Below are 25059 nucleotides of genomic sequence, written 5' to 3' on the forward strand. Positions count from 1 at the left end.
CCTTCTCTCCCCCCCAGGCATACTGCCTTGTTCCCACTGTGAAGTCCTACATTTGATCATTCATTCATTCATTCATTCACTCATTCAGTCACCCATTCCGCAGATGTGCATTGAGGTCTCCTGGTGCAGTCATTAAACTGTACCCTAGCAACCCAGAGACCAATGTCAGGAATTTAGGCAGTGGGGAGACAGATTACAAGACAGGTGCAATTATACAATCCACCCAATCCTCTGATCCCTGCCCCACTTAAACTCTGTCTCCTATGTGAGGACCCTCCCGGCTTCCCCAGGTGGCCGGGGTCTCTCTTCCCTAACTGCCTGCTGTGGGGGGCTGCTTATGATAAGGATGACTGTACTTATTATGTGCAAAGTACTGTTCTAAGTGCTTCACGTGAGCCAATTCTTTTCATCCTCACAAGGGCCCCCTTTTACAGAGAAGCCAGTTGCCTGCAGTCACCCAGCTAAGATGGAGTGGAGCCAGGATTTGAACCCAGGCAGCCTGGCTCTCAACTGCGCTGTAGCCTAGAGCCAGGCAAAGAATCGCTCCCCCACCTTGTGTTAACTACCATATCTGCAGCGTACTTCCCATCTCCAAAGCACCACCCTGTCCCACCAAGTCTGCATAGAGGAGCTACTGGCACTGTTTTCCAGATGAAGACAGGAAAACCAAAGTTAGGTGAACCCCTATAACAGCAGCTCCCATGTGGGGAGCCCTCAGCAGGGACCCGGCTTCGCACACCTGCCATTGCGTCAGAGGCCCGTAAATTGGCACCACCTCCTCTCTCTGATGAGAATGCCTGGCAGAGGCAATGGGTGAAGTCAAGGTGCTGGCCCTGGCACGCAGCACAAGGTAGAGAAAGACTGCGGGTGTGGACAGGGGACCTGGGGCAAGTCGCTGCCCATGCCTGAGGTTCTGGTCCTCCAGCTGTGCGATGGGCTCATGACACCATCCCACAAGGGCCGTTAGTTGAGTGGGCGGAGACCACGCACCCGGAAGTGCCCCCCCGTGACGGGCGTTTTTTCAGGGTCCCACTCTCCTGATGGCATCATCACAGTTATACTGTCTGCTCCTCCAGGCAGAGGGGGCATCTCGGGGCTCTCTGAGGCCTCCAGAGCACATGACATTGTTTGTCCTGACTGTCCCTCCCTGAGTGGGAAGCTCACTTGCCGCCCTCCTTGCCCTCAGCCCACCCTGCCTTCCCCCTTACCTTTGATCTTCTCGCCCTTGCTCAGGGAGATCTCCCCCTCGGCTTGGGCCTGGTAGGACTTCACGGCCATGAAGGATCGTCCAGGCACTGCTGAGTAAAGCTTCCTGCGCCTCCCACGGCTGCCCAGGGAGCCCCCAGGCCCCCCTGAGCCCCCGGTGCCCCCAGTCGGCCCTTCCCGGGGCGTCCCACTGGAGCTGCATACACAGAGGGTATGAGAGGCAGGGGAGAGTGAAAGGAGGGGGCACCTCTGGGAGAACAGGGGTCCTTGGAGGGGCAGGGAGGAGATGGAGCATCAGGGTGGGGGAGGGGGTTTGAGTGGATTCCCAGCTCTGGCATCCTGAGGGCAGGGGGAAGAGGGCATCTGGGGGTTCCCTCTCTGCCCACTGCTGCCCCCGAGGCTCCTTCTACGTTTCCTGGCTTCTGGCTCTGCCCCCTCCCAGGGTCCTGCTCCTGCTTGCTCCACCTGATTTAGCCTCTTGAAGCTGAGCTGTGTCATCCCTCTGCTCAAGAACCTTCAGTGACTCCCAGCTTCCTCCTGGGTTGGGTCCAATTCCCCTGCCCGCCATTCCCAGTCCGCCATGAGCTTCCTCTCTCCCACATCTTTAGGACATGTTGGTCAGCCACAAGCCCCTTGTCCCCCTCCTCTGGCCTGCCTGGCCTCTTTACCCCAGAATGCCCTCTCCCATCCTCCCATCTGCCCTAAATGGTCTCTGCTCCCCTGCCACCTTCCTCTGCTCCAGCTTCATGCCCAAGCTTGGACTCCTCTCCCTGAGTCCCTCGACAACTTTTGCCCTGCTCGGCCTCTTCTCCCCTCACCCTGCCATTCTGTCTGTCTTCAGGAGCTAGAACCAACATTTCTTTTGGAGTCCACCCCCAGGCCCCTGGCACGGAGCAGGTTCTCAGCTAAATTTTGATGCATTTGGGGGTGGGTGCAAAACTGTGGCTCGCAATATCCCCCTTTAGTCAAGGGTCAGGAGAGAGATTTGGAGGCCTGAGAGTGGGGCCAAGAAGTGGGATGGACGGAGGACCAGTCATATGTGGGACAGAAGGGAGGTGACTGGGCTGGCCTGGGGGCGATGTGGCTCTGAGGGGGGATTCGGCTGGTCTGGGGTCTGTCTGTGGGACCAGGGCTGAGCCCCCGTACCTGGGCCGTCCACGAGGCTGCCTCTTGGCCTCCTCAGGGTGCCTCCCTCGAGATGGGGAGCGGGCCCGGGCACCCCGGGGGCTGCTGGCACTCCGGAGGGTCCCACTGCTGAGCTTGGTGCTGGGGGCTGAGGGCTGCGCCTGGCCCTGGGGCCCTGAGGTAGGGCCAGCGGCCCCGGCGGACGAGGTTCCCGGGGCAGCAAACACCATCCAGTCAGGCAGGGCCATGCTGGTGTCACTGTTGGCCCGCAGCAGCGTGGGGGGCACCGTGAGCCCGGCGTTTGGGGCTCCCCGTCGCCGGGCCGCGTACTTGGGGGACTCCTGGAAGGGCACTGAGAGGGCACAGCGGCAGGGGCAGAAGTGGCAGGGGAGACAGAGGCAGGTGGGGGGCATGTGGGCAAGACACGGTGGGGAGAGGCATGAGGGGAGAAAGATCGAGATGAGCAAAAGTGAGGGGCTGGGAATCATGCCCCTGCCACTACTCAGACTTTGGAGATCTCTCAAGGTTTTTTCGATCCCATCCTGGCCCAGAAATCAGGTCTTCTGACTCCTTGATCCTGCCACGCAACCCCCACATACCCTAGGCTCTCCCTTAGCCCCAGCCCCACTCACCTACATCCTGTTCTCGATGGTTTCGGATCAGCTCCCCCAGCTCAAAATTCCCAGCGATCACTGCCACCTGGAAAGAGGGGTGATAGGAGATGGGGTGGCCCAGGCACCAGGGAGAGTGGGCAGGAAGCACTGTGAAGTACCTTGCTGGCTGCTCCCTCCACCCCTGTGCCCCCAAACCCGAACCTTCACCCCAGCACCTCCACCCTCCCTCTCTCCCAGCATTCCTAATTGTCCCACCTTCCTTGACCCTCTCTGTTCCTCCTACCCTCACACCAGCCCCAACAGCCCCAGACCTGGAAGGGGGTCTGTCCATTGTTATTCTTCACATCCTTGTTGGCCCCCCGATAGAGGAGGATCCTCGCACAAGTCTCCTGAGGGCCATGGTCGGTGGCAGAGCGTGAAGGGGCAAAAAACCAAGTAAGGTCACCACGAGCAGACAAGCACTGTGCTAAGAACCTCAGAACAATCTGATCTCAACCTCTCCTGCCAAGGACAGCAGCCACTCACCACGTGTGTGGCTCCTGAGCCCTTTCAATGTGGCCAAACTGAGATGTGCTGTGCGAGTAAAAGACATACCCGATTCAGCATGAAAAGAAATTAAACATCTCTAATCATTTTTATATTGGTTATATGTTAAAATGACACTATTTTGGATACAATGGGTTAAATAAAACATGGTACTAAAACTGTCACCGGTTTCCTTTTTCCTCTTAAAAAAATGTGACTTCCTGGGACATTTACAATTCCACATGTGATGGGTGCTGTCCTTATGGGATGACTTCACCTAAACCAGGGTTTCTCACTCAGCCTCTGCACTGCTGACACTTGGGGTGCGGTAATTCCTAGTATCGGGGCATCTCATGCACTGTAGGATTTTAGTGGCCTCCCTGGACTCTACCACTAGATGACAGTAGCACTCCCTTCCCCAGTGGTGACAACCAAGAATGGCTGCAGACAGTGACAGATGTCCCCGCTGGAGGGCAGAAACCTCACAGCTGAGGCCCCCTATGTACACCTCACAGAGGGCTTACTGCATGCCAGCTGCTCAGCACTTCAGAGGCAAAAGCTCACTGAATCACCCCAAAATTCCATGAGATGGAAATTATCGTCCCTATTTTTCAGATGAGGAAACTAAGCCCTCAAAAGGAGTTCAAGCTCACATTGAAACCAGGTCTGCCTGCTTGCAGAGCCTATGCTCTTAATCACACGCTCTGCTAACTCCAGAGGAAGGGGGCAGTGTGGCAGGAATGGCATCCACACCAGGTCAATTCCTTACCCATGTCACTCACGTCACTCTCTCTTTGGACCAAACCCAACGTCCTTGCCATGGCCTAAGAAGCACCATCTGACCTGATCTGCTGGCCCCGCCACCCTCAGCTCCCCCAGCTGCATCTTCTACCATCTCCCCTTGCTCCAGCCACTCTGGCCTCCTTCGACAGGCATGCTCCTGCCCCAGGGCCTTTGCACGTGCTACTCTCTCTACTTGGAATTCTTTGCCCTGCCATATCACGTGACTGGCTTTCTCACTTCACTCAGGTTTTTGCTCAAATGCTACCTCTTCAAAGAGGGCTCTCTGACCACCCTATGAAAAATAACCCCCTGTTCTGTTCCCCGCTTTATTTTATTTATGACACCTGCTATGTCCCAGGCATAAGCCAGTATTAGCTCATTTTCTTCATAACACTGTCTTCCTGAAACGACATTTCTATTTTATTTGTCCCTGGAGCATCCCTCTCACGACACAGTTTGTGTCACAGGAGCATAATTCTGTCTGTGGCACCCACGGCCTGGAACAGTGCCTGGCCGACGGGAGCTGCCCAATCACAGGTGGATGAGAGAAGGTCCTCTGCCTTTCGTCTTGGCCTGGCCAAACCCAACCTGGCCCCCAGCTCAGCTCCTCTTCACCTCTCCTGATACTAACCACGCCAGCATTCACCAAGTAACTCCTTGGTCTCACCTCCAAACAACAAACCCACCAAGGACGCTTATCCCACACGACACGTTCGGACAGGGCAAATCTGTACCCCAGGTCACACCGCCAGGTAGTGGAGCAGCTAGGGCTCCAAGTGGGCATTCTAATCCTAGTGCTCATCCGTCTCCTGTGAACACACAACTCCAATTGCACAAGTCAGTCCTCTGAGTTCCCTGAGAGTGTGTGTCCGTGTGCGCACGTGCCATCCCCCCAACTAGACTGCTCAGCTCTGCCAGGTGTGTTTGCATGCCTGCACACCCCCGCCACCATCTTGCCCAGCACATGGCCAGAGCATCAACACCAGCTCTTCACTCTACTCCTCGAGAACCCTGTATTTACTGGTGTCCTAGCATTTATCTCACGGCACTGCAATTATTTATTTACACATCTGCCTCTTCATTAGACTGTGAACTCCCTCTCCCCTCCCTAGGGCAGGTGCCACACTGCATCTGATTCATCTCACATCTGGCACACAGTAGGTGCTCAAGAAATATGCACGGAAAGGATGAGGATGGAGGATGTGCTGCTGAGTCATTCGAAATTCATTTGCTCAAGTCATTCATTCATTGGTTGAGTCATTCAATCCATCTTGAAGCAAACCTGTTGAATGTTCTGAGTTGGGTGCTGTGAAGTCTTGGGGGAAATCCAAGTGGCTGACCCATTATTCATTCATTCATTCACTCACTCACTCACTCAATCATTCCATAAAGATGCACCTAGGCCTCTTGGGAAAGAGTGATTGATCAGACTTAGCCCCGGCCTTGATGAACGGACAGACTAGACCATCACCATCAGGGGCAGGCAAGCACGCCAAGAGGCCAGGTGGGCAGAGAGTGAGGAAAACTGTCAGACGCAGTTCTGGGCCTTGGGAAGTTTAAAGTCTGGGAGGAAAGACAAGGGAAGAGAAGTAGAAAAAGACCTCCCGTGTGCCACGCATCTATTTGTTAAGCAGCTTGCAGACAGCAGGCAAACATTCACATTCAGGAGGGCGCAGCTCACAGTGGCCCATGCAGGGATCAATCCGGCAACCTTGGTGTTATTAGCACCATGCTCTAACCAACTGAGCTACCTGGCCACCCCTCACCCGCTGGTTATGAACACATTTTACAGATTGGAAAGGGGATGAAAGGAGGGGAAACAACTGGCTCATCTGTTTCACTAAGAGTAATCGTTCCTGCTGTCTCATTCTTCACAGTAAATTTTCCCTGTTCAAATTAATGGTATGGTTTCCATCTCCTGACTGATAATAGTTACGATAATGATAATAATAATTATTATTATGGCTGCCTTCGAGGGATGAGCACTTAATATACATGATCTTTCGTCCCTTCAATCAGCTGATGTCATTTCCACTTCAGAGAGAGGATGGAGCCTTAGAGAGGGCTAGTTTGGGGGCCCTAGGCAGCCCACAGGCCATGTGCAGAGGAGGTAGAGTCAAGGAGCAGGAGAGACAGAAGCACCAGGAGGGGAAGTGACAGGCACTGCATTGGTTGAGTTTGACAAACACTGAGTTCTCCCTCTGCAGGCGCCAAGCAGACTGCTTGCTGCCACGAGGCGGCATGTGGCTACCTGCCACTTCCCCCGCACTGCCAGTTCTGATGAGGCAGAAGGGGCTGGAGCTATTCTGGAAGCCTTCCTGGAAGAGGGAAGAAGGGGCTAATGAACGAGCAGCAGCGGGCCAGGTCCTGTCCTCCCAAGTCCCCACCACAACTCTCTAAGGACAGGGAGCTGTGGGAGGTGGGTGGGGAGACTGAGGCTCTGAGGGGGCTGACCTGCTTAGGACTGTCTGTCACACAGGTAGCAAGGGGCCAGGGTCATCGGGCTGAAAGCCACAGTCCTTGCCAACCCAACCAGCCACGACAGAGCACGGGAGCAGGCATGTGAGACGCCCTGCGAGCTCCTTCCTGCTCACCTCCACTCCTGAAGTGGGGGCCGTCCCCCCAGTCCTGAATTGCTACAATTTGCAACACACTCTTGTCTCCTTCAGGGGGCTGGGGTTTGGCCTTTCTCTGTCCTTTGCAGTGGCGCTCAGCAGGAGCTCCCCTGGCGCCTGAATAAAGACTTGCAGGGGAATAGGAGCCTGGAGTTCCTTTCCCTCTGGTAACGGTCCCAACTGTCTCCCCTCAGGTTTTTCGCCCAGGCCATGCCTCCTGCCTGGAACACGTTTTCTTCTCTCTTTCTACTCGTCTGACTACTGCTCATCTTAGCACAGGTGGCATTCCTCCAGAGCCACCTCCACCCCAGCCCCAAGCCCAAGCCCAGATTTGGGCTCCCACAGGGACTTGGATTCCCTGTGACCTCCCTCTGAACATTGGATTGTAATGGCACGTATGTCCCCTGCTGGAGGGTCTGTCCTTCTTGCTTGCTACTTGGTCCTCAGCACCCAACTCTGAGCCTGACACAAGGAAGATGTTCAGTCAATATTTGTTGAATGAATGAATAAATGAATGAATGAATGAATGAAACAGTTAAGGAGCAGAGGATGCAGGGAGGCTGGAGTCAGGAGAAGGGCCAGGCAGACCTTATTGTAGAGGGCACAGATGTGCAGGGCCGTGTTTCCTGAGGCGTTCTGGGCTCCAGGCTCAGCCCCGTAGAAGAGAAGGTGCTCCAGGTGCTGAGAATGACCCCGCTGGCAGGCCTGGGGACGACAAGGAGCCGAGGAGGCTGGGTCAGACCCTCCTGACCATGGCGTCTGTCTACGTCCTTCGCCTCGAGGTCAGGAAGCCTTGTATCCACCTCCCCTTCTCCTTTCAGCCCCTGCTCCTGTTTAGAGACCCAGGTTGTCAGCTTCACAAGTCGTCCCAAGGCCTGGGTGTCTGGTCTGGCCCCTCGAGAGGCCTAATAGGCTATCCCCACCCATCTCAGAGACCAAGGTGTTCCGTCCCCCAGTCCATGCCCCTTAAGTTTCCAGTGTTAACACTCCCATTTTTGGGGGGGGGACCATGATCTCTCACACCCACCCTCTGGAGGCGCCCACCATCTGGAACCCCAGCCCTTATGACCAAGGTCCCTGATCCCTGTACCCCTTGGAATCCAGGCACCCCCACCCAGCCCCAAGCCCCTCCTGGCCAAGTGGGGAGCACCTGGTGGATCTCCTGCCATCCGTTCTCGTCAGCTATGCCCAGCTGGGCCCTGTTATACAGAAGCAGCTCGCAGCAGCGGGGGTCACCCCCCACCATAGCCGTATGAAACAGAGGGGTCAGCCCCCGGCGGTCCTTGTAGTTGGGGGAGCCCCCAAGGTCCAGGAGTGCCTAGACAAGACAGATGACAGTCACAAGAGCACCATCTCTTTCTGAAGAGCTGATGGAGCACACTAGCCAAGCCACGATGCCCTTGTGTGACCTTGAGTCTGGCCCTTCCGCTTCCTGGGTCTCTCTAAGTCTCTCCCATCCCCTGTGAACAAGGAGGGGATTGGGAAGAGGCCTCCAGAGGACCCTCCCACTCTGACATCCTGCCCACCCTTCCCCCTAGGTTGACATTAGAGGAGCCATTGAAGGAGCTCAGTACCTCAGTGCCCACCTACCCAGTGGGATGGTTGTAGGGACAAATAAGAGAACCGAGTGTGGATGCAGGAGGCTCCGGGTCAAGTGGGAGGGGTTATTAGGACCAAGATCCCAAAGATGGGGTACAGAAGGAGGCCTGGGAAAGGGCAAGCTTGGGTTAAGGCAAGTTGGGCTAGCCTCACTGGGGCCGGGGGATTGGGGGCAAGGAGCGATCCCACTTAGAACAGTTCTGCGCACAGAAGGCTGGTGTCCCCGAGTATTATTAGGAGAGAGTGTTGGCGGTGGCCCGGTGTGAGGACAGCCTATAGCAGTGCTGTCCAACAGAACATTCCACTGTGATGGAAACAGTCTATAACTTCACCATCCAACATGGCAGCCACATGTGGGCTGCTGAGCTCTTGAATGGAGCTAGTGAGCCCAAGAAACGGAAGTTCTGATTTTAGCTTATTTTAATAAATTCTAATCTAAACAGCCCCAAATCTAAACAGTGGCTACTGGATTGGACAGCATAGTTCTGGAGGCCTGAGGTGGGGTGTGAGCAAGATGTAGGTCTGGGGGAGGGCAGCGCATTGGGGGTCCATAAAGAGAGTCTGCCGATGCCAGGGCATAGAGCAGGTCTCTGTGGCTGGCGCCTGACTGCATTTAGGATCCTTCAAGAAAGGGTTGGAGAAGGGGAAGGAGGGTCCATTCAGCTGAGGCATCTGTGAATCAGGGTGTTTACCCACAGCGACGAGGCAGTTTATCCTGACCTGTACGTGAGGAGGGATCGAGCGCCCTTGGCTGGGGCGGTGGGGAGAAAGGAAGTGCATTTTCAAATGCAACTAGGCAAGCCAACTTCGTGTATGCATTTTGTAGGTATATGAGTTTTATCCATTGGGTAGGAGAGGGCGGTGTTTGCATTAGAGAAGGGGGCGTGCGTTTGGAAGAGTGAACACTAGGTTGGAAGGGTAGGCAAGGGGCTGTGTTGGGAAGCACGCGGGCCAGTGTCTGGGGATGCAGGCCGAGGGGCTGTGTTTGCGGCCTATGTATGGAGGAGGGTCTCTAGCTACATTCTAAGGGACACTAGGAGGGTCTACACCTCAGCGAGACAGAGGTAGGGGTTCACATTGAGCTGGGTCAGAGGGAATGGAGGACACCAAGTGTCTGGGCGTGGGGAGAGTAATGAATGTCATTTACCTGGGCGTAGGGGAAAGGCCAGCGTGACTATCAGCTATAGCTGTTTGTGAGCCGGGGAGAGTGGGTGACCTGGGGTGTGAGGAGGGTCTCAGATTCAGTCGGAGGAGTGACAGTGGAGGAGAGGAAGAGGGAGGGTCTGGGGCAATTCACACAGTGTAGTCTGTGTGGGAAACACGGCAATTAGGGGGCGTCTCAGATCTAGGGGAGGGTCCTGCGGGAGGTGGCACCTCACCGTAAGAGCAAGGCAGTGCCGGGCACACGCAGCTTTGTGCAGTGCTGTCATGCCATCCCGGGCCCGGAAGTCGATGTGAGCTCCACCCAGGCACAAGGTTCGAATCACCTCCACGGAGCCTTCAGTCTGGGCAGCCAGCGTCAGGGGTGTCTCTGAGAGGCGGGACAGGCCAGTCACATGCAGCTCCCAGGCCTCATGCTGGGTGCTGCCACCAAGGTCCTCAGCTCCTTCCCTACCTCCTGAATCTGAGTCGTGGTAATTGGGGTCCAGCCCCTTGTCCAGCAGCCGTGCCACCTTGTCGGAGGTCCCCAGCTGCACATACTCCAGGAATTTCTTCAGCCCCGTCTGAGCCATGGACAAGAGAGAGAAGACAGTCATGTCAGGGAGCAGGGGACAAAGGCTGGGGTCTCAAGCCCTGCTGTCCCGTGGAAATGCACAGTGAGCCACATATGACATCAAAAAGTCTCTAGGAGCCACTTTTGTAAAAAAAGGCAGGGGAACTGTCAATAGCATTGAAATTCACTTTAATGACATCTCTTTTTTACCTACTACGTCCACCATTTCACTAGGTAATCAGTATGAAATTTATTAAGGAGATATTTTACCTTTGGAGGGGGGCGGGGTACTGAGTCTTTGAGATCTGACCTGCATTTCACACTCACAGTGTGCTCAGCGTGGAAACTGGCCACACTGCAAGTTCTCAGAAGCTATATGTGGCTGGTGGCTCCCACCGTGGGCAATGCAGGTGTGGAGGAATGGAATATTTGGGGACGACAAGGACCAATGCATGGCAGAGGTGGTGAGGAGGAACCAGGGGGATTTTTCCCAAGTGTCCAGAATCCTTCACTTTACTGCTGACCAAAACAGCTCCCTGGCTTCCTTCTGGCTCCTAGGGAACCAAGAGAGACACAGGGACATATGATCCAAGGACTGGAGTAGAGTGTGGCTGGGGAGGGGCCATCCTTGGATCTAGTAGAGATTTAGGCCATGGAGTTGGGGAAGCTGCAAGGTGTCTATGAAACAGCCCCAGGCAGCGGGACACTGATGTCAGAGTCCAAGCTAAGAGGAGTGAGGGGTCCTGTGTGGACATGGGAGATGAAACGGGCAAGCTCAAGAATGAAGAAAGTGGGAGTCAAGTGGAAGTGGTGTGGGTCTGGGCAGAAGAATAAGCGATAAAAACGGAAGTTAAGAAGGGGTTATGGGGAGAAATGGGGGAGCTTTGGGGGCTACCCCAAATTATCTCCAAACGGGGACCCTGGCAGAGGAACAAAAGGGTTGGGAAATGTGGTGGGCTATTGGGAAAAGGTGGCAGAGGAAGTGGTTGGGGAAGGCATTCCGGGTGGTGAGGAGTGCTATAGAGGGCAGGTACATGCCAGTAGGATTCTCTCACCTTCGTGTGTAACTTGGCTAGCTGCTTCTCATCCAGGTTGGTCTGTTTGTAAACTCGGGTCTTGTACCGGAACTGAGGCCAGGGGTGGGGTGAGGGGAGAGACAGAGACTCAGTCAGGGGCCTGGGGAGGAGGCTGGACTCCCTTCTGAGCTCAGGGTCAGGGTGGAAACAGCCCGTCTCGGCTGGGTGGGCAGAGGGGTGTAGGGCCACTGCGGGGTGTGCAAACTGCAACCCTTAACAGGAAGGAGTAGGAGTATGGACCCCATAGGGTATGTTCTGGAATACCTACTGTAATTGGGAATCTTTCCCCAATTTGACAGGTGGAGGACGAGCTTGGGGCACTCCACTGGTCAGAGCATGGACTGTAATGTGAACTCAGGTATCTCTGACTCTGATTCTTAGGTGACTTTTTAGGTGCCTGAAGATCTGGAAGGGCCCCTTGGGTTTTTCCCTTGCTACAGTCTTGGGAGAAAAATGGGGAGAGGACAGATGGTGGGACACGCCTCTCTCATCTGGGAGAGCTGTGGGCCTCACCTCCAGGTAGGGTACCCCCTTCTCGAAGGACTGGGGGTACTCGCGCAGCAGCCGCTCCTCCTCCAGGAAGTTGGCATCCCGGCCTGAGGTGGCCGGCTGGAACAGGCCGTAGTTGAGTACATCCTGCAGGCTCTCGCTCAGGGCACAGAGCACCTGCTGCTTGGCTGTCCAGATAGTGGCATCAGGGTTGAAGCGCAGGCATTTCTAGTGGGGGAGGTGACAGGGAGGAGCCTGAGGTGCTTTGGGGAGGGATTGGGGGGTGATTCTGGGGACAGGTGGGGGATTTGAGTAAGTATGTGGGGGTCTGCGAATGGGGGCCAAGTGGGAGGACACCCAGCACCAAGGGCCCCCTGGTGTGGGCTTGCACCCGTCCCCATGTTGTCCAGTGACAGGGTCACTCACTGTCTGATGCAGGTCCGGAATGCCAATCCTGAAGACCATCATGCTGAAGTGGGCGTCGTCCGGGACAGACATGGAGCGGCCCTGGAGGCCCCTGATGGAGGCCAGGCTACCAGGCGCCCCGCTGCCCTGGCCCCGGATCCCCCCGAGGCCTTTCCCAGGCCCGTCTGGGGAGCTGTCGGACTCTGAGCCCCCCTCGGGACACTCGCTGGCACTGTGGCGTTCCTCGTCCTCGCTTGAGGCGGGGCTGTGGGTCATCGTGGGGCCACGGGGCGACGGGGGACAGCAGCATCACAGGCAGCTGCTGGGGCCAAGGGCGGCTGTCAGACTAGGAGCCCCAACCCATCAGAGGCCACAGGCATACTCAGTGGACCAGTGGTCAGGGCAGCAGCCCCACACTGCCTGAGGTAGGCAGGAAGGAGGCTGGACACACCCCCAGATACTCCTGCTGCCTCCTGCACACACAACCCCATCCCTGCCATGCTGCCAGCACATGTCTCCTTCCCTGCCCTTGGCCCTGCTCGAGCCCCCACCCCTCCTGCGCCCCACTTTGCCGCTGACCCAGCGTGGCAGTGTCCCAGAAACCGCAGAATCACCGCGGGAGCTACTGGCCCACTTTGCCAGGCCAGGGAAAATGCAGCTAAAATTAGCTGAGGACAGACAGGTGGACGACTCACCAGCATCCTGCCCTCCTGGCCCCAGCCTGGCCCCTCACCTGAGGCCCTCCCATCTTCCTCCTAGATAGCTGGGGGTGGGGGGATGCTGAGATATTGAAAGAGGGAGAGGGAGGTGTCATGAGCCTGGGGCAGCAGAAGCAGGAGCCCTCGTGGTACCTGGAGCGGGTGGAGCCCGGGACTTCACTGAAGTGTGGCTGACAACCTGTGCAGAGGGCTGGGGAATGGGTGGCCCAGGGAGCCCGGGCACCGAATGGGGGTGTCACAGGGCAAAGAATCATGCATGGGGTGTACCCGAGGGAACCACAAGAAGCGGCCTTTGCAGGTTGTTGGGGGCATCTGAAGAGGGTGTGGGTCACTGGGAGGTGGCTGCAGATGACCTGTGGACATGTTTGAGGACTGGCACTGCAGGCTGGGTGGATCAGCATTGCCTAGTACTGGTGGCCCCACTCTGACGGAGATGGAGGGGGCTGGGAGGGAAACTAAGGAGTGGGGAGAGGGTCTGGGGGACTAGGGTGAGAGGTCATCTCCGAATCCCTATTCTTCTCCCCTGAAGTGGCCTTAGGAGAGTGGGTCCCCAATGGGGTCCACTTGGCTCATCTTATCCCCCAGCTCCCACCCCAGCACCGGAAACCAGAATGTCTGGTTTGGTCCCTCCCCCCCCCACACCAGGCCCGGCTCCTGCACCGTTGCCATGGCGATGGGAAGCAGTGGAGGGTATTGCTGACTTTGGGAGAGTGGGGATGGGCTGGGGGGTTGGGGGAGGGAGGACAAAATGTGTGTGTGGGGAGAAGAGTTCCAAGAGCTGTGGGCGAGCCAGCATCACCATCGGCAGGCCAACCCCTCCCCCACGAGTGCCCAGGACTTCGAAGCCCCCCCCCCCGCGACCCCCACCCTAGGTATTGGGCATTGCTGCCCCGCCTAGCCCTAGCAGAGCCTTGGGTCTCCTGCACTCCGCGCGATTCCACACCCCACCTCCCGACCTGAGGCCCGCAGCCACTCCCCCTCGGCTGACCCTGGCTGACCCCCAGCTTCCACCCGACACTAAAGAGGTGGCCAGTGGGATGAAAGCAAACCTGGCCCCGGCGCCCCGTGCGTGCAGCTGCCCCCAAACCCCAGGACCAGCTCCGGCCCCTCCCCCTCCGGCCCCGAAGGAGGGAGCCGGCACACTCAGCCGGGGCGGCATGAATCAAACGCTCCGCGGCTAAGAATAGCTGGCACGCAGCTGGTACCGAGACGGGCTGAGGAATCGGAGGGGGGGGGTTGGAGAACGGGAGAGAGGGGGTGCCCTGGGAGGCTGCGGGGTGACGGAGGGGCGGCTGGCGTGGCCGAGAGCGGGACCCGGGAGAATGAATGGAGGCGGAGAGAGGCGGGAGAGGGAGCCAGGGCTGGGGCTGAGCAGCTGGTGGGGGAGAGCCCTGGGCCGGGGAAAGGGGGCGGGGGCACCCGGGAATGGTACTCGGGGGCGGGAGCCGAGGGGGCGCGCCGGCCGGTGAAGAAGGGACAGGCGACGGGGTGGGGATGGGGGGAGCTTGTGAAGGGGGTGGGTGCGGATTGGAGGAGGCTGGAAGGAGAAGCAGGGGCCAGAAGGGGTCGCAGGGGGTGGAGGAGGCCAAGGCCCAAACCCTGCTGGAAGGCGGTGGGCACCAGGGTGACCTGGGGGAGGGGCCTCGCAAGGTGGGGCAGCAGGAGGAGTCCACCGGCCTCCTCGGGCCAGGGTGGGCGAGGCGGGGGAGTGGCCGGGCAGGGCCAGGAGGCGGGTACAGCGACCGAGCCCTTGGTCTTGGAGGGCCGGGAAGCGGGTTCGGAATGGGGGCTCTGCTGACGGGGTTGGGGGGCGCATCTACCCATCAAGTCTGCGATCTGGGACGGGGCACCGGGGACCCGGGCGTAACCCAATTTGGCGTCGCCCGGGGCAACGCTCCGCTCCTGGTCCCCCCCACAACGCACACCCGGGCCCGGAGCCCGGAGCATGGCCAAGGACATCCGGGCGCCCCCGCCCCCTCCCGCGGCCCCCGCCCCGCGGCGTCCCCAAACCCTCTGCCTCTCAGCCCTCTTACCTGCCTGGCGGGGCTGCTGAGTCCCGGTCGGCGGCGCCCGCGGCCCCTCCCCCCTCCCCCCACCCCCCACCCCCCCGGAGACGGGGGACCCTCAGGCCATGCCCCACCGCCCAGGAGGGCAAGCGGGCCCAGGGAGGGGGCGGGCGGGGGCCGGGGGGGAGGGCGGGGGGCCCGAGGACCTCACCCCCCCCGCGGGCCGTGCCTGGCCATCCGCAGAGCGCCCCCCCTTCCGCCGCGGCCGCCGCGCCCCTCCTGGCTAGCCCGCCCCCGGCTTGGTCCGGCCAGCTCCGGGCGCCCGGCTCCGCCGGCTCTTCCTCCTCCTCTTTCTCAGGCCGCCGCCGCCGCCGCCACCGCGGGCTCCGCGCCTCCTCTGCCTCCCTTCTTGCTCTCTGGCTCTCGCTGTCTCTCCCTCACCCTGTCTCTCTCTCTCTCCCTCCCTCTCTCCCTCCCTCCCCTCCCTCCGCCCTCTCCCCTCCCTCCGGGAGCCGGCGGAGGAGACATCGCCCCTCCCAGCGCCCCCAAACCTCGCCCATCCCCCCCCACAATTGGCTCCGCCCCCTCCCCCTGCCGTCCCCCACTGCTCCTCACCGCCACCAGATCCTCGAACCCGGACTCAAGTACCAGGGTGTGCCTGACCCCATACCCTGATTATGGGGCCCCGCCCCCCTAAGAATACCCCTCCACACACCCCTGGACTGCCCCTTCTCAGAGCGCTCCCCACCCTCTCTACATGCAGCAGGGCTCAATAAATATTTGTTGCTGGACTCTACACCCTCAAATTGAATTGTGAGAGATATAGATTCCTGTGCTGTCCCCCCACCCAACACACGCACACATACACACACACACACACACACACACACCACAACACACACGTATACACACCTTCCCCCAAGGCACAGGTGCATAGTCACTAGCTGGCCCTGCAGGTGCAGATATCCCCACATACACATACTCTCCAGACCCGACCTACCTGAGCATACATTTCCACAAACACACTCAGCTAGAACATGTACATATCACACCGCGCACATACCCCACACATGGCCTGCATCCCAGTATGCACTCACCAGCTCACAAGCAACCCAGAAACAGACCACACTGTAGGGAGATGTGTGCACATGTCCCCATCACACTCATCCACCTCACCATCCATCACACACGTGTGCACATGCCCATTTAGATGCATAGTGCCAGACCATTGCTCCCCTCCATGATAATTATTGCTGGCATGTCTTGAGCATTTCCTGTGTGCCAGGCTCTGTTCTGGATTTACTCATCAACTTCTCCCACCAATCACATAGGCTAGGGACATTCACCATTCCCACTTTCCAGAGGGGTAAACTGCGGCACAGAGAAGCTAAGCAACTTACCCAAGATCACCAGCTTTAAAGAGGTGGGGCCAGAGATCAGGGGCAGGTAGACTGGCTCAAAGTCTCCACACTGCTATTGTTCACTATGGGATATACTATAGTTGTATATCCTCCTTCACAGCTCAGTTTGCTGGGCCCCAGGAAGCACCCACAGAGACAGGGCAGACCCCATAGGGCAGCAATAGAGTGTCCCCCAGACCCTACCCTTCTCCCAGCTCCAACAGCACCTCCAGGGGTGACAGCTGGAGCACAGGCAGCTGCAGAGGGCAGGTCTAGGCAGCCTCTCCGGGGTACTACTGCATGAGCTGCAGCTGGTGCCCACCCAGCTCTGGGAGGCCTCCCTTTGGATACACACCCACCATCCCAGGTGGGGAACAGCTGGGACCTGGGAGAGAACAGCTGCCCATGTTGGTACCAGCAGCAAGAGAGGCTGTGGATTCCTTTATAGTTTATGAGGCCATTCCTGGCCTCTGCAGTATCTCTAGAGGCCTCTAGCTGCTGGTAAGGGGTCCCCAGACTCCTAATATGCACCTGAGAGGTCTAGGCTCTGAGATGGTGAGCAGCCTCCCGAAGGTCATACTGCCCTCTGCATTCTTGGAAAACGGAAGCCTGGACATGTTGACGTCCAAGGCCCATCCTGGGGCTCCCAGCAGCTGAGGGCAGGTTCCCTGCTTTTGCTTAGAGCCAGATGCCTTGACTAGCTGGTGACCTCCAGTAGGCTGAGCTGCCCCCTCTCTGAGTCTTGGTTTCGTCCCTTGAAGAGTGGCCCCTGCCATCCCTGGCTGGTGAGCTCCATTCTCGTTGGCACAACCAGCTGCACTGAAGCTGGGAAAGCCCTGCATGAGTCACGGGTTTGGCATAGAGTGGGCATGGTATGGCCTCTTGCTTCCCTTGTCTGTGCAGCCCTCACCACCTCTACCCTGGCTACCCGTGACCCCCTCCTTCATGTCCCTGTGCCCCTGCCTCAGGGAACTCTGGTGCCACCTGAACACAATAGTCAAACCTTCAGTCTTTTGGCTGTTACCTTGCCATAAATGGCTACTTCCTTCCTCACTCAACAGACTGATTGAGCACCTACTATGTGATAGGTTGGCCCTGTTCTGGACCTGGGGATACAGCAATGAACAAGAATGCCTGCCTTCATTGGCAGGAGATAGACCACAAACAAGTAAACAAACAGAATAATACCAGTCTTGAGTATTTATACCAAAAAGATAAAATGGGGTGTTTTAATAAAGTAACTTGTGGAAGAACAGCTTCTTTAGATAAGACGGTAGGTGATGGTGGGGGGAGGCCTCTCTGAGCTGAGATTTCAGCAATGAGAAGGGGCTGGGGAAAGAGCCTTCTAGAAGGAGGAAAAGGCTAGTGCACAGCTCTGAGGTGGGAAAGAGCTTAGCATTCATGAAATAGTAAAGAGGCAACCCACAGTGTGGCTGCAACCTGGGGGCCAGGGAAGTGGGGGTGATGAGCTTACAGAGGGGCCAGGGGTCCACCTTTCCCAGCCCCCTGCTGGGCAGTCCAGGCCCTGAGCAGAGGACAGGGTTTGGCTTCCCTCCTGCCTGTGATGGGAAGCTGGGGGAGCAGGGGAGTGGGGAGTGACGTGATCTGATTTACAGTTTGGAAGCATTGCTCTGGCTGCGGCAAGCTGCGTGGATTGGAGGGGCTTGGGAGGAAGGAGGGGGAGAGCAGGAGGAGACGACTGCAGTGGTCCAGGCAAGAGACGCACCTCGCTGACTGCTCAGAGCCCTCTGTGCACCCAGCTCAGCGTGTTGACTCCACCTCCTGCAGAAAGCTTCCCTGACGCCCCATCCACCCATGCTCCTCCCAACCCTCTGCCCCAGCCCCTCACCCAGTGGGATATTCTTTCTGCTTGTCTGGAGTCCCCAGAATTGCCCCACCCACAGCCTGGCCTGCAGGAGGCTTCCAGGAAGTACAGCAAATGAATCTCAGAGCCCCGCCTCCTGCTGCAAGCACAGCTGAATGCGAGGTCTTCATATGTGTTCCACAGACAGGTCCACACACTCACTTGCATCTTGGGGCAAGGGCTTGGAGGGCTGGATGGGAGGTGTGGGGGCAGAAGTTGCCCTAGAGCCTGAGAACGGTGGGAAAGTCTCCTCAAGCAGGGTGTGTGGGTGATGGTGACCATAGAGTAATAACAACCTTAGAGAGACCCTGTGGTTTCCCCCCTCCTGAGGATTGGTCAGGGGGACAAAGGGGAGCAGGGCCAAGCCCCAACAATCCCTTAAGGGGGTTCTTGGGCAGAGGCTGTGTTCCCAAGATCCCTTGGAAAGCCAGCTCCATCCTCTTCCTAACTAACCATTGGAGCTTTTGGACTGGGCAGAAGAAAAGAGCAGGGCGGAAGTGAGCTCTGGAAAGTGGGAAGAGGGGGGGTGTGGGGAGACCCAAGGCGGGATCCAGGCTTTGGAACGTTGGAGGCTTCCGGCCACAGAGGCAGGGCCTCGGGGGAGCCAAGAGAGGCGGAGAGAGACACACTGAGGAGCAGAGACCAACGAACAGAGACAGGAATTGGGAGGAGAGGGACCAGAGAGAAGCTGGGAGAGGCAGGGACTAGGGGGCTAGTGATCTGTATACACACTCCAGTTCCCAGAGACATCCCCTCCGCAAGACATTCATCTGAAGCCTTGGGTGCTGCAAGCCCAGCCTGATGCAGTCAGCCTGGCTCCTTGGGGCCCTGGTGGTCCCCCAGCTCCTGGGCTTAAGCCCTGGAACTCAAGGAGCTGAGAGGGAATGGGAGGGGGACTGGGGAGGAGCCCAGGAGGAGGAGCGGGAGCGGGAGGCCCTGATGCTGAAGGTGAGTTGGGGAGTGCTGGGACTCAGTGGGGAGTGCTGGGACTCAGTGGGGAGTGCTGGGACTCAGTGGGGAGTGCTGGGACTCTGGGGGACTGTGGGCTTGGGAGGAGGTATTCCAGTGCTGGGGAAATGGACAAAGGGGAGTGATGGGATAGGCTCAGAGGACAGGGGTGATGGGTTCACAGAAGGGACTCAAGGGCAGAAAGACAGCTTACAGCTGGAGAGGGGTGGTTGGAGGATCTGGGGAGTCAGAATGGGGCGACAGGCTGTCACTGACCACCCCTCCCCTGCCTCAGCATTTACAGGAGGCCCTGGGACTGCCCGCTGAGAGGGGAGACGGGAATCCTGAAGGAACCCCTGAAGACAAAGGGGCCTGGGGGACTGAGGAAACCCGTCAGGGAGAGGAAGAGGAGGAGGAAGCAACGCCTACCCTCTCCTTTAGCCCCAGCCCCTCTTCCACCCCTGAGGACCCTGTCACTTATATCCGTGAGTTATCATACTCTCCTCCCTGCTTCCAGGCCTCCGCCGTCATTTTCACAAAAAATGAACTGTCCTCTCACTGCCCGGGGGCCTTTCAAGTGCTCACCGCCAGCCCGTCGTCCCCACATCTCTAGGAGCTCAGAGCCCCCGGCCTTGCCTCCCAAGAGCCCGAGGCCACCGACCTTCCTAGACTCCCGAGTCCTTCTCCCCAACTCCGCCCCCAGAAGCCCTAGATCCCCGTGGCCCAAGACCTCCGGCACCCGCCCCCCCCCCCGGTTCCGCCCTCGGGGTCCCCGTCCAGTGTGCGCCCTGTCCGTCCGCAGTGGGCCGCCTGGCCGGTCTAGACGCAGGCCTGCACCAGCTGCACGTCCGTCTGCACGTGTTGGACACCCGCGTGGTTGAGCTGACCCAGGGGCTGCGGCAGCTGCGAACAGCGGCGGGCGACACCCGCGACGCAGTGCAAGCCCTGCAGGAGGCGCAGAGCCGCGCTGAGCGCGAGCATGGCCGCTTAGAGGGTGAGTTCGCACTGTGCGGGGCGGGGAAAGCCGGGCGCTCTGGGTCGGGCGGGGAACTGGCGGGAGGTGGGTGCCCGGAGAGGCCTGGGGACCCTAGGGATGAGGGAGTTCCTGGAGACTTGGGGTGTGTTGGCTGAAGGGGAGGTTAGAGTAGCGGGGAGGGTGCATGCCCAGAGCAGGCGGATGGTGGGGAAGGCGCGCTCCTCACCACGTGGTGGGGTCGACCCCACTCTGGACGCGCCACGCCCCCTACAGTCGGGTCCCCAGAGTCTGGCTCGGCTCTGGCGGACCTGACTCCGCCTCGGTGCTCCCGGGGATTTTGACTCCTCCCGCCCTGCCTCTTCTCCGCCCCCGGAGGTCCTGACCCCGCCCACCCGGCTCTCGGAGGACCTCACCCCGCCCCCGAGGCCCTGTCCCCGCCCTCCGAGGCCCTGACCCCTCCCCGCCCGCAGGCTGCTTGAAGGGGCTGCGCCTTGGCCACAAGTGCTTCCTGCTCTCGCGCGACTTCGAGGCGCAGGCCGCGGCGCAGGCGCGATGCGTGGCGCGGGGCGGGAGCCTGGCACAGCCCGCCGACCGCCAGCAGATGGAAGCGCTCACCCGCTATTTGCGCGGGGCGCTGGCTCCCTACAACTGGCCAGTGTGGGTAGGCGTGCACGACCGGCGCTCCGAGGGCCTGTACCTCTTCGAGAACGGCCAGCGCGTGTCCTTCTTCGCTTGGCACCGTGCGCCCCACCCCGAGCCCAGCGCCGCGCCGCACCCGCTCAGCCCCAACCAGCCCAACGGCGGCACACTCGAGAACTGCGTGGCGCAGGCTTCGGACGACGGCTCCTGGTGGGACCACGACTGCGAGCGGCGCCTCTACTACGTCTGCGAGTTCCCCTTCTAGCGGGGCCTGTGCCCCGCCTCTCCACTCCATGCCACCACCGGCGCTTTGCCAGGGTTGTGCACCCCTCCTTCCTTCCCATCTTGCCTGGTTGGGCGATCCCTGGGTTTGGGAGGGTGGGCTCCTGAGGGGCCTGTTCCTTGCCAGTGTTTTTTCTGGGAGTCATGAGTACCAGGTTAAGTCCGGCGACAATAAAGCCTTGTGGAATCTGACTTGAGGGGTAGTGGTGGCACTTTTGGTCTTTATTTCACTGCTTGACAGTGAGGCCTGGAAAGGGAAGACTGGCCTGGGACAGGATGCCTGTCCTGTCCCACTTTTACAGGTATCATTTGAACCCCGTAATCAGAGTGACGGAGAACACATGTGAATATGTATGTACACACGGTCATCCATTTCTGTACACAGATGTCTGGAGTACGCGCGTGCACACACTGCTGCTGCCTCCATCCCCATCATGCCCCACTCACCGTCTTTGGAGCCCAGGACCTTCATTATCCCAGGTCTTGGTCCTGGTCAAAGAGATCTGGGCAACACAAAGGAGCTAAAGGCTCTTGTTCAGTGTGTCTCAGACTTGTTTCACCAGATGGTACTGTAACATGTAAAAAAATCTGGCACTGCCCCACTGCCTTCCTCTCCCTCCATCCCCAGGGACATGTGTTGAGACACAAACTTGAGGACCTACCCAGCCTGGAAGTTGAGGCTCCCTCCCAATGTTTCCTACTCCTTGCCTGTGAGGCCATGAGCCAGTTTTTCCTGCTTTGAGCTTCAGTTTCCTCATCTGAATATATGGGCACAATCAATCCTACCTTGTATGGCTCTCGGAATGTTTAGGTGAGCCCAGATATGTGAGCACTTGGGAAACGGTGGAATAGAAGCCACCCGATACATTTCCTTCCCCGTCATTTTTCATACTTTTACGTCCTGGAGCAATGAAGACACCTAGGGACTACCCCCAGTGTCTCCCCCAATACTGGCATGGTCCTGACACTGACATCATCATGGAGCCCAGAAACCAGAGTGTGACCCTGTCTGTCTTTTTTTTTTTTTTTTTTTTTTTTTTTTTTTTTTTGGTTTTTGAGAGCCCACTGGCCCATGTGGGAATCGAACCGGCAGCCTTCGGAGTTAGGAGCATAGAGCTCTAACCACCTGCGCCACCGGGCCGGCCCGACCCTGTCTGTCTTTACATCTCTGCCCCTTCCCTTCCTTCAGCCATGGCACCACCAGCCTCAAGTGTCACCATTGGATCCACTGGTGGGAGGAACGAGCCACCTCTGTCATCTCCAAAAGGGGGGAGCACCATGTTCCCCCCCAGAAGTCATTTTGCAGCCCCAAGCCGCCATAGGAGATGCACAATAAGAGACTGGAGGGTGGTCTCTGTTCAGGAAGGCTTTAATCTGGACTGAAGACCTTGCTTAGAATTCTTCCCCCACTGAGCTTGTTTTCCAGGGTGGATGTGGGCCAGCTGGATGTCTTATGAGAAGTAACCAGAAGGCAGATTAGGCAGACATTGATGAGTATGTGTTATTGCCCAGGCAGGGGCCACCCTCACAGACCTGACGTTCTGGAAAGTAAATGGATGGGGCAGTTCAATGGTTATACCAGCCTGGATTCTGGAGCCAGATGGCCAAAGTTCTAGTCCTACCTAGGCCACTTAGCTACTGGGCAAATTTGCGTAAGACCTCTTCTGACCCAGCACTGATCAACCAGACTGGGGTGGTGGGGCAGGGCTGGGTATACCTAACTCCATTTCCCCAGCATCCCCTAGCACGTGGGGACCCTTTGAATAAAGGAAGATGACTGGGGCCAGGTTGGGGACCCTGAGATGCGTTGGACCTCTAGCTGCTTCTCTTCCTCCCTGGCCTCCCCTAGGCTCCCAAGGGGGTCCAGGCTTTCCTCATCACACCCTTCATCACTCTAGGTGCTATACTGTCTGGTCAATGTCTGTCATACCAGCCAAGGGACAGAGTTGTCGGCAGAGGTCCGAAGTGACGAGTAGACGGCATTTGCAAAGATTGTTTATGAATCAGATCAGCATTCTGGGCTGATTCCTGACTCAGGTACAGCAACCCTGCCCCCTCCTCCAAGAAGCCCTCCCAGGCCTCACAAGGGTCAGCATTTGCCTATTCCACTTCCCTGGCTCTCTGCGGAGCGTCTGCGGTTTGAGAGCTGGCAGCCGCGGACCAGGAAAGCCTCAGCAGCTAGTTGGGATCGATGCGTTAATGAGTCCCAGGTAAGTGGTGGAGGAAGCGTGCAAGGTCTGAGATGACCCAACCAGAGGAACAACTACGGGCCGTGGGGGCGGGGGGGACGGGGGGCGGCGGAGAGCGTCTGGACTTGCTAGGACTACAAATCCCCGGCGGCTGAGCGACAGGCCCTCTATCACCTTTTCAGAACCACGTTTCCCAGCAGCCATCGGTTGTCTCACGCAGGTCCTCCCATAAGCTCCGCCCTCTCTTTCCACGTGAAGAATCTCCTACGTTTCCCAGCAAGCTTGGGCCCACGCCCTTCGCAAAACGACAGAGCTCAGCAGTCTCCAATCAGAGCTCAGACCCTCTTCTCCCCACCCAGCGGACGTGGCCCCGAGTCACTTTGGGAAATGTAGTCCGGTCACGTGTCAACCGGTAGGAAAACCCGAAGCCACAGTCTAATATTCATTTAGGCTTATACTGTAAAAGGCGCTCAGACTTTTTCAAAATGCGAGTGAATTTCCACGGGTATATCATAAACCATTTTTTAAATGTGAAATAAATTCATAGAAAACATCAGAATGCATAGAAAATCGTTAGAAATAGTTCTCAAAATTTCTAAGTATGTACTGAATTACAGTACGAAACAGAACAAAAATTTTTCTTTTCCCTGCAAAAAGTTTGCTAAACGCTGGTCCGAACCAACTTAACTTAAAAAAAAATCTTTATTTGGAAATAATTTCAAACTTACAGATAACTTGCACAAATACAAGTAGTATATATCCTTTACCCAGGTTTATCTATTGTTAATAGTTTGCCCTTTGCTTTAGCTTTATCTCTATCCATCTATCCATCTTCCCCACCCGTTCATCTGTCAGGTTTACTGACCCATTGCAATGAAGGAGCCCACACCTCAAAGGAGGAGCTGTGACCAAGTTATAGGATTGGTGGAAAGAGAGGAATTTGGGTGAAATTTAAGTGAAACAGTGTTTTGATAGCTTCAGAGCAAAGCAGAGGTGTGCATAAACGAGTCAACATCAGGTCTGGACTGCAAAATGGAATCAGGGTCCTGTTTCTTTGGAAACTACAAAGTTAAGATAAATGTGGCATGTTGTGTCCAGAAACTATCTAAACCTCTGCATCAGGGCTGCAAATTGAGGCTTCTTGTCTGTGTCAAAGTGCCTTAGATCTTCTAGGCAAGAACCGGATGTTTCATCATTCTTATGGATATGATTTCAAACAGCAAAATTTCCAAAATCCCTGATTTTAGAGAACAAAGTCTCTCGGTGAGCAAGATAACAGTAGCCGCTCACAAAAGTGGGTGGTTAGAACACATTACAGCTGTGGTGTGTTCCTGGGAGAGGTTTGCTGTTAACTTTGCAACTGGCTTTATCTGTGTCCAGAGATATCTGCTGGCAGGCAGATTTTTACAGTCCTAGTTGGTTATTGTTTCTCTTTTTCTCTCTCCATATATATCAGAAGTGTCTGGACGCTGATGGTAACTACTTTGAGCACCCCTTGTAATTGCAGAAGTTGATAAAAGTGAACTAGCATCTTAAGATGATTAACCATAGAGCTGGGAGGACTATGGTGGAGCTGGGCCCCTTGTTAACTCTCTAGTCCTGATTTCCTGTTAAACTTTGTGGTAACTATATATATATTTGCCATCTTAGGAACTCACGCTGCTCTCTTTTTGCACGTGTGCAGCCGGTTGGATCTCCTGCCTGAGGGGTGCTGTTCACACACTGCTGGGGTGATCTGGTTTCTTTTTTCTTTTCCTGAATAAACCACTTTTTGGTGGATTTCCTGGAGAGTTATTTTGGCCAGTCCACAAAGTCAAACGTGACTTGTATTCATCTTTTGTTATCCGTATATATTAATACAGTTTTTTCCTTTCTTAAAATGTGT

At 57.1% G+C, this 25059-nt stretch overlaps 2 protein-coding genes across 8 annotated transcripts in view; one reads left to right on the forward strand and one right to left on the reverse strand.

The window, feature by feature from the left end:
- SHANK1 (SH3 and multiple ankyrin repeat domains 1) overlaps positions 1-15339 on the reverse strand; it is a 44299-nt gene extending 28960 nt beyond the window's left edge. For 3 of the 6 annotated variants that reach the window (XM_081031127.1, XM_081031128.1, XM_081031125.1), the window contains exons 1-12: positions 14904-15338; positions 12173-12470; positions 11771-11974; positions 11237-11308; positions 10083-10191; positions 9847-9998; positions 8019-8186; positions 7457-7573; positions 3257-3334; positions 2964-3030; positions 2353-2683; positions 1209-1402 (exon numbers count right to left, since the gene is read on the reverse strand). In XM_081031127.1, the coding sequence (XP_080887253.1) occupies positions 1209-1402; positions 2353-2683; positions 2964-3030; positions 3257-3334; positions 7457-7573; positions 8019-8186; positions 9847-9998; positions 10083-10191; positions 11237-11308; positions 11771-11974; positions 12173-12427 (1747 nt within the window). In that variant the 5' untranslated portion in view covers positions 12428-12470; positions 14904-15338. Of the gene's footprint in view, positions 1-1208; positions 1403-2352; positions 2684-2963; positions 3031-3256; positions 3335-7456; positions 7574-8018; positions 8187-9846; positions 9999-10082; positions 10192-11236; positions 11309-11770; positions 11975-12172; positions 12471-12846; positions 13441-14903 lie in introns of those variants that run through there. The other 3 variants (XR_013992128.1, XM_081031129.1, XM_081031126.1) reach the window with 2 other exon arrangements.
- Positions 14034-21187, forward strand: CLEC11A (C-type lectin domain containing 11A). Of its 2 annotated transcripts, none has more exons than XM_081031221.1 (5): positions 14034-14071; positions 18157-19088; positions 19384-19573; positions 19891-20082; positions 20535-21187. In XM_081031221.1, exons 2-5 carry the CDS (start codon positions 18942-18944, stop codon positions 20966-20968), a joined length of 963 nt encoding a protein of 320 aa, XP_080887347.1. In that variant the 5' UTR covers positions 14034-14071; positions 18157-18941; the 3' UTR covers positions 20969-21187. The 2 variants fall into 2 exon arrangements, with proteins under 2 accessions (XP_080887347.1, XP_080887346.1); XM_081031220.1 differs by having other exon boundaries at positions 14053-14071; positions 17893-19088.
- Positions 21188-25059: the final 3872 nt, after the last annotated feature.

The sequence above is a fragment of the Rhinolophus hipposideros genome (genome assembly GCF_964194185.1).
Source record: "Rhinolophus hipposideros genome assembly, chromosome: 21".
In the NCBI taxonomy this organism is placed as follows: domain Eukaryota; kingdom Metazoa; phylum Chordata; class Mammalia; order Chiroptera; family Rhinolophidae; genus Rhinolophus; species Rhinolophus hipposideros.

Coding starts and splice junctions, on each gene's coding strand:
- CLEC11A (XM_081031221.1), top strand. CDS start 18,942: ATGCAGTCAGCCTGGCTCCTTGGGGCCCTGGTGGTCCCCCAGCTCCTG. Junction 19,089..19,383: donor GGGAGGCCCTGATGCTGAAG/GTGAGTTGGGGA, acceptor CCCCTGCCTCAG/CATTTACAGGAGGCCCTGGG. Junction 20,083..20,534: donor CGAGCATGGCCGCTTAGAGG/GTGAGTTCGCAC, acceptor CCCCGCCCGCAG/GCTGCTTGAAGGGGCTGCGC.